General features: G+C 47.2%; 1 protein-coding gene across 1 annotated transcript in view; it reads right to left on the bottom strand.

Annotated features, from left to right (window-relative positions):
• Positions 1-251: 251 nt before the first annotated feature.
• Positions 252-8,083, bottom strand: part of CCDC12 (coiled-coil domain containing 12) — a 12,974-nt gene continuing 5,142 nt past the window's right edge. Inside the window, exons 4-7 of the mRNA XM_073632458.1 lie at positions 5,745-5,806; positions 4,599-4,633; positions 4,014-4,090; positions 252-674 (exon numbers count right to left, since the gene is read on the bottom strand). Coding sequence (XP_073488559.1) covers positions 595-674; positions 4,014-4,090; positions 4,599-4,633; positions 5,745-5,806 — 254 coding nt within the window. The 3' untranslated portion in view covers positions 252-594. The remainder of the gene's footprint in view (positions 675-4,013; positions 4,091-4,598; positions 4,634-5,744; positions 5,807-8,083) is intronic.

An 8,083-nucleotide genomic window follows, 5' to 3' on the forward strand; every position in this document is an offset into this window, starting at 1 on the left:
CATAATGGGCACAGCGGGTGTACAGACCCGGGAACTCAGCACAGGGATGGTGGGAACCCCTCATAATGGGCACAGCGGGTGTACAGACCCGGGAACTCGGCACAGGGATGATGGGAACCCCTCATAATGGGCTCAGCGGGTGTACAGACCCGGGAACTCAGCACAGGGATGGTGGAACCCCTCATAATGGGCACGGATTTTAAGAGAGACAGTAGCTGCACCCAGAGCCCTGCCCCCACACAGCAGACATGTTATGCATTTTATCTTCTATTTATTAAAAAATAATATGAAAATAAAAAGTAGAATAAACTCATCAATCCTCTTCACACTGTGACCACACTCGTTGTCACCGCACGTTGGGTTTCCCGGGGTCTCTGCCTCACAGTCCAAAATCTGAAAAGTTCTGAGTCACAAAAGTTCTGGAAGCAGAAGAACAAAGTCCTGAATAAAGATGGTGCTGCTTCCCGGGAAAGGTCCGTGTGCACGCAGATGACCACATTGTCTTGGCGGGACGGCCATTTTGTCCTGCCAGCCATGTTTCGTGACCTCTCCCGTCGCAGTGGGCGGGGCCCCGGGGAGCGGATCAGAAAATCTCTAGTCGGAATCTTCATCCTCTTGCTTTGCCGACTCCACCGCCGTTGCCAGGTTCTCCTCCTGTCCCTTTAAACGCTCCCCTGTGGGGTGAAAAGGAATATTACTCACATGGAACTTTAAAATCTGAACTCTGGGGCACAAAAACGTTCATATAAATAAAATTCCTCAATAGACACAAAGGATATCAATCCACTTTGTGTGCACCACACGCCTTTACAATCCCAGATATTACCTTATGAAAGCAGCAGTGACATCATCACTGTGCTGTACATAGCCTGTGCATGGAGCTGAGCTGTGGGAGGGACCCAGCAGGCTACAGGAGGGGGGGCGGAGACAAGACCAGTCTTCCTGCACAAGGAGAGAGAGCAGAGCTGTGGGAGGAGCCCAGCAGACCCCACCCACTACAAGCTGACTGTAGGAGGGGGCGGAGACAAGACCAGTCCCCCTGCACAAGCAGAGATGTGGGAGGAGCCCAGCAGAACCCACCCCCTACAGGAGGGGGCGGAGACAAGACCAGTCCCCCTGCACAAGCAGAGATGTGGGAGGAGCCCAGCAGAACCCACTCCCTACAGGCTGCCTACAGGAGGGGGTGGAGACAAGACCAGTCCCCCTGCACAAGCAGAGATGTGGGAGGAGCCCAGCAGAACCCACTCCCTACAGGCTGCCTACAGGAGGGGGTGGAGACAAGACCAGTCCCCCTGCACAAGCAGAGATGTGGGAGGAGCCCAGCAGAACCCACTCCCTACAGGCTGCCTACAGGAGGGGGTGGAGACAAGACCAGTCCCCCTGTACAAGCAGAGATGTGGGAGGAGCCCAGCAGACCCCACCCCCTACAGGCTGCCTACAGGAGGGGGCGGAGACAAGACCAGTCCCCCTGCACAAGCAGAGATGTGGGAGGAGCCCAGCAGAACCCACTCCCTACAGGCTGCCTACAGGAGGGGGTGGAGACAAGACCAGTCCCCCTGTACAAGCAGAGATGTGGGAGGAGCCCAGCAGACCCCACCCCCTACAGGCTGCCTACAGGAGGGGGCGGAGACAAGACCAGTCCCCCTGCACAACCAGAGAGAGCAGCAGTGAGCGGCCTTTATTACCCACTTGCTGACCAGCCACGTACCCGTACTTTGCTAGACTTCAAGTGGGAGGAGTCCCGATCGACCAGACCGGATCGGCTTTGTTGGTCTGTATGCTATAGTAACCCGGAAGCGATGACCTGACATCACTTCCTGTTTCCCCCGGATGTAAACTGTGCCATTTTTTAAAAAAATGACAAGCATTTGGTCACACTGATCTTGGTGCAATCAGAAGCTTTTAGAGGGCAGACAAAGGATTTGGGGTCTTTTAGATCCCAGATCTCTCCATAAAGAGTACCTGTCACTGTCTATTGTAGTCACATGGGAGGTTTACATTCCTTGTGACAGTAACAAAAGTGATAATAAAAAAAAAAAACAAAAAAAAAAAAACAAAACACATACAAATATATATATTTTAGTGTGTATGCATGCGTGTGGAGAGATATATATAGATATATTATATTATCTCTCTTTCTATATACATATTATATATCTATATAGAAAAAGAGATTTTTTTTTTAGATCTCTCTCTCTACACACACACACACACACTCTTTTTCTATCTAAATAGAGAGAGATTATTTATATAAAAAACCTCTCTCTCTTTTTCTCTTTCTCTCTCTCATATGCCCGCGGGTGGCAGGCAATGGATGCCCTCCGGAATGTCTGACGGGGGGGGGGGGGGGGGGAGAAAGGGATGAATTGTGTGTCCCTGCAAAGCCGAGAATAAAATCCATCAGTTCCCTTTGTAAAAGCACCTCAAACAGTTCACATAAACACTAACTAGGTGCACAGTTAACCCTTTGATCGCCCCTGATGTTTAACCCCTTCCCAGCCAGTGTCATTAGTACAGTGACAGTGCATATTTTTAGCCCTGGTCACTGTATTAGTGTCACTGGTCCCCCCCAAACAAGTGTCATTTCGCGTACACACAGGTGGACTTTGACAGACTAGGTCAGGCGGACTTTGGAATGAACGGACTTGCCTACACACATTTACACCAAAGTCCGACGGATTGGTACGTGATGACGTACACCGGACTAAAAGAAGGAAGTTGATAGCCAAATAGCTGCCCTAGAGTGGCTTTTTGTCTGTCGGACTAGCATACAGACGAGCGGACTTTTCGACCGGTCTCGAGTCCATCGGAAAGATTGGAAACATGTTTTATCTCTAGGTCAGTCGAACTTTTGGGGAAAAAAAAAAAAAAAAAAAAAAAAAGTCAGCTGGAGCCCACACACGATCAAATTGTCCGACGGAGTCCGGTCTGCCGGACCAAGTCCGTCGAAAAGTCCGCTCGTGTGTACGCGGCATTAGTTAGCGTCAGACTGTCCTCCGCCAATATCTCAGTTCCGCTATAAGTTGCTGATTGCCACCATTACTAGTATAAAAAAAAAAAAAATTTTAAAGTATATACCCCATAATTTGCAAACGCCATAAAACTTTTGCTTAGACTAATCAATATGAACTTATTCTTTTGGTTATAAAAAAAAAAAAAAAAAAAAAAAAAAAAAACCATGTAGCAGAATACATATCGACCAAAATTGTTGAACAAATTTGATTTACATTTTTTTTATTAGATGTGGTTTTGTAGCAGAAAAAGTATAGCAGGAAGTAAAAAAAATATTGTTTCAAAACTATTGCTCTTTTTTAGCGTAAAAAAGAAAAAAAAAAGAAAAAAAAAAAAAAAAAAAAAACTGCAAAAGGTGATCAAACACCACCAAAAGAAAGCGCTATTCGTGGGGGAAAAAAAAAATTACAAATTTTATTTGGGTACAGCGTCGCACAACCGCGCAATTGTCAGTTAAAGTAACGCCCGGTCATGAAGGAGGGGGGGGGGGGGGGTGTAACTCTTTCTGGAGGTCAAGTGGTTAAAAGATAAAATATGTGGCTTTTGATGCGATACTCACCTCCTATTTGGAGCTGCCGCTTGCAGAACTTCTTTTCTGCCACAAGGTGTCCACAGTCTTTTGTGGCTCGAATGACAGGCAGCATCATTCAGTCCACATTCTCTGAGTTCAGATTGTCATGGCCCCACCCCCATCCTGTCACTGGACAAATGACTAAGCACATAGACAGGCACCTCTCTTCCCCCCCCCCCGATCAGCATCCTGATGGGTAATTTGTGCCACTTCTTCCTTTCCCAGTCTGAGCTCTGCGATTCAGGGATGGCATGGGGCCGGTAGCAGGTCATGTGACCAATTCTGCAATTTGACATATAATTAATGTCACTTTTTTTTTTTAATAAGGATCTTTATCCCGGAGTGTTGGGTGGAGGGGATCATAGGGGGAGCGGGGTGAATTGAGCCTATTGGTTTAAAAAAAAAAATTAAAAAAAAAAAAAAAACGTACTTATTAACTCTGCGATGGCCCGCTGCGTCCTCTTCTCCAGCTTCTCCAACTTCTTAGCGACGTCTCTCTTCAGGTCCCTGCGGGGTGACAAGAATGGAGGAAGCAGCAGGAGGAGGAGGGTTAGTTTTCTTCTATGGAGTCACTGGACAGGAAGTCAGCTGTGCAACGTTAAACATGTCCCCCTCCCTCCCCGCTCGCTGTACCACCTTTGGCTTAGAGCTGAACCCCAGGACTGTTTTGAATTTGGCTGATCACTTCCTGTCCCCCGTGTACATGACACACATTTTCTTTAAAATCTATTTCATTAGTAATTTATTTTTGAAAAGTCGATGATGTCATCACTAGCAAAGAGAAACAGCAGCTCTGTCTGGAGGAGGAAACCAAAGAAGTGCTGATGTCACTTCCTGTCTCTGAAAATACAATCTCATCATGCAGTGGGAATTGTAGCTGACAAAGTGGGCGGGACGTGGCCTGTCAATCATCGTGTTATGTCATAGTGGGTGGGACAGAAAGGGAGTCTCCTGGCCGGTCAATCATGGTGATATGTCATGGAGGGAAGGACAGGAAATAACAAGAGCAACTCACCAGTCCGGTTTTCTTGGAGCCAAATTAGTCAGATCCTGAGAGGGGATAAAAGAAAATTAAATCAAATATCCCCTCCAATGATCCCCTCCACCAGTACACAGAGCTGTACTCCCCCCCCCCCCCATGATCCCCTCTACCTGTACACAGAGCTGTACCCCCCCCTATGATCCCCTCTACCTGTACACAGAGCTGTACTCCCCCCCCTATGATCCCCTCTACCTGTACACAGAGCTGTACTCCCCCCCCATGATCCCCTCTACCTGTACACAGAGCTGTACCCCCCCCCCCATGATCCCCTCTACCTGTACAGAGCTGTACCCCCCCCTATGATCCCCTCTACCTGTACACAGAGCTGTACTCCCCCCCCCATGATCCCCTCTACCTGTACACAGAGCTGTACTCCCCCCCATGATCCCCTCTACCTGTACACAGAGCTGTACTCCCCCCTATGATCCCCTCTACCTGTACACAGAGCTGTACCCCCCCCCTATGATCCCCTCTACCTGTACACAGAGCTGTACCCCCCCCCTATGATCCCCTCTACCTGTACACAGAGCTGTACTCCCCCCATGATCCCCTCTACCTGTACACAGAGCTGTACTCCCCCCTATGATCCCCTCTACCTGTAACACAGTGCTGTACTCCACCCCTACCTGTACACAGAGCTGTACCCCCCCCCCCCCCATGATCCCCTCTACCTGTACACAGAGCTGTACTCCCCCCCCCCCCCCCCCCATGATCCCCTCTACCTGTACACAGAGCTGTACTCCCCCCTATGATCCCCTCTACCTGTACACAGAGCTGTACTCCCCCCTATGATCCCCTCTACCTGTACACAGAGCTGTACTCCCCCCCCCCCCCCCCCATGATCCCCTCTACCTGTACACAGAGCTGTACTCCCCCCAATGATCCCCTCTACCTGTACACAGAGCTGTACTCCACCCCTACCTGTACACAGAGCTGTACTCCCCCCTATGATCCCCTCTACCTGTACACAGAGCTGTACTCCCCCAATGATCCCCTCTACCTGTACACAGAGCTGTACTCCCCCCTATGATCCCCATTTCTTCTCTCCTGTTTATACCAGATAATAAAAAAGGATCTGTATACTGATCTGTTTACGGCTCGCATCTACGGGTTACTTACAACTTCCTCTACAATTGGCTCGGGCTTGGCTGCTTCCAGCTGCTCTTTAACTTTTTCCTCCACTAGATGGCGCAATGAGACAAGAAAAAAAAACAAAACACACACATTATTTCTATCAAAAAAAAAAAAAAAAAAAAAAAAGGGACTGGTGAACCTATTAGGATTATTTTACAATTCTTTTCTTGGCGGCTATTAAAAAAAGGGCGGTAGAGCCGCGTTTTTAACACCTTCAATGGTGGACAGATGAGGGGGGGTGGGGGGGGTGTAGACATGCCGCAGAAAAAAATAAACCCGGTCATGTTCCGTGGGCAGTATCGCCATAGAACGTAACATATTCAAGTGAATGGGGCTGCGCCGCAATCGCGAGGCAAGCGCTAGGTTAGTAGTTGTGGCCCAACATTCCCATTCAACAACAAGCATGTTTGGCTGTCAAAGAAAAACAAAAAACAAAAAAAACACAGGTTTCCATGAAGTGGGAGTATCACCACCTTGAATGCCTGTCAAAAAAGGTGAAAAAACAACAAAATACAAGCGCTAAATCGTGGAGACCTGTGGAACAGTCAAAAGTAAAGGAATAAAAATCAATGGATGTCAAAAAAGGTGATCCACTGTGGATTGCTCTTCACGGGTGATGCAGGTGAAGTGACATCACAGTGTGGTTGTAGCAAACCGGAACCAACAGACAACGTTCCTGATGATGTCATCACTAGGATATCACAGTAATCATCTGACATGGTTTTGCAAACTGATAATACACCTGTTTAAAAAATAAATAAATAAATAAAAAAAAATATAGAATAATCCCAATAAGTGTAAATTGATTGGTTTGTGTGAAGGTTATAGCGTCTACAAACTATGGGATATATACTGGAATTTATACAACTATAGACGCTATACTGTAATGGCGGTGATCACCGACTTAGAGTGGGACTGTAATAGGGTGGCGGACAATCGTTTATTCGGACACAGCTGATTGCAGATCGCGGTAAAGTGCCAATCACAAGCCGCCTTTTACCATTGTGATCAGCTGTGTCCAATCCCTTTGATAAAGTCACATGTGCGGTGACGAACGCGTCAGTACCGGGGCTTGTAACATTATTGCTTTGTCCTAGGAAGCACACGATATCACCCAGGAGGGCAGCAGGGCCAAGGACTTGCTGATGATTCTGTGACCCCAGGGACTGATCTGTATATCCCCAAGTTCATCACCTGTATGCACCAGGGAGGTGCATTCTTAACCACTTCCCGCCCGGCCTATAGCAGAATGACGGCCGGGCGGTGGTTCAGTTATCCTGACTGGGCGTCATATGACGTCCAGCAGGATAACTGCCCGGGGGCGCGCATCGCGGCGATCAGTGGTGCGGCGTAACAGTCTGACACACCGCTACCCCTATCTCGGTAAAGAGCCTCTGATGGAGGCTCTTTACCATGTGATCAGCCGTGTCCAATCACGGCTGATTATAGTGTAAACAGGAAGAGCCGTTGATCGGCTTTTCCTCAATTGCGTCTGACAGACGAGAGAAGAGGAGAGCTAATCGGCGGCTCTCCTGACGGACGGACGGGGGGGGGGGGGGTCTGTGCTGATTGTTTATCAGCGCAGCCCCCCCCCCGCAGATGCCTGCCCAGGACCACTAGGGATCCCGCCAGACCACCAGGGAGATGGCAATCAGTTCCCAGGCAGATGGCAGTGCCCATCAGCAATGCCTGCCAGGTGCCACCCATAAGTACCCATCAGTGCAGCCATTCAGTGCCCCTAATCAATGCATTTTTAATCGCACTGATCGCTGTATTAATGCCAATGGTTCCAAAAATGTGTAAAAATTGTCCGATGTGTCCGCCGTAATGTCGCAGTCACGATAAAAATCGCAGATCGCCGCCATTACTAGTATAAAAAAAAATGCTATAAATCTATCCCCTATTTTGTAGACGCTATAACTTTTGCACAAACCAATATACGCTTATTGCGTTTTTTTTTACCGAAAATATGTAGAAGAATACATATCGGCCTAAACTAAGGAAAAAAATTGTATATATATATAACAAAAAAAGAACGACAATTTTGAAAAAAAACGCATTATTTTATTACTTTTTGCTATAATAAATATCCCCCCAAAAAAAAAAAAAAAAAAAATATATATATATATATTTTTTTTTTTTTTTTTGGGGATATTTATTATAGCAAAAAGTAATAAAATAATGCGGTTTTTTTCAAATTGTCGTTCTTTTTTTGTTTATAGCGCAAAAAATAAAAAAAACCGCAGACGTGATCAAATACCACCAAAAGAAAGCTCTATTTGTGGGAAAAAAAAAAAGGACGTCAATTTTGTTTGTGTACAACG

The sequence above is a fragment of the Aquarana catesbeiana genome, linkage group LG05, assembly GCF_042186555.1.
Source record: "Aquarana catesbeiana isolate 2022-GZ linkage group LG05, ASM4218655v1, whole genome shotgun sequence".
NCBI lineage: Eukaryota > Metazoa > Chordata > Amphibia > Anura > Ranidae > Aquarana > Aquarana catesbeiana.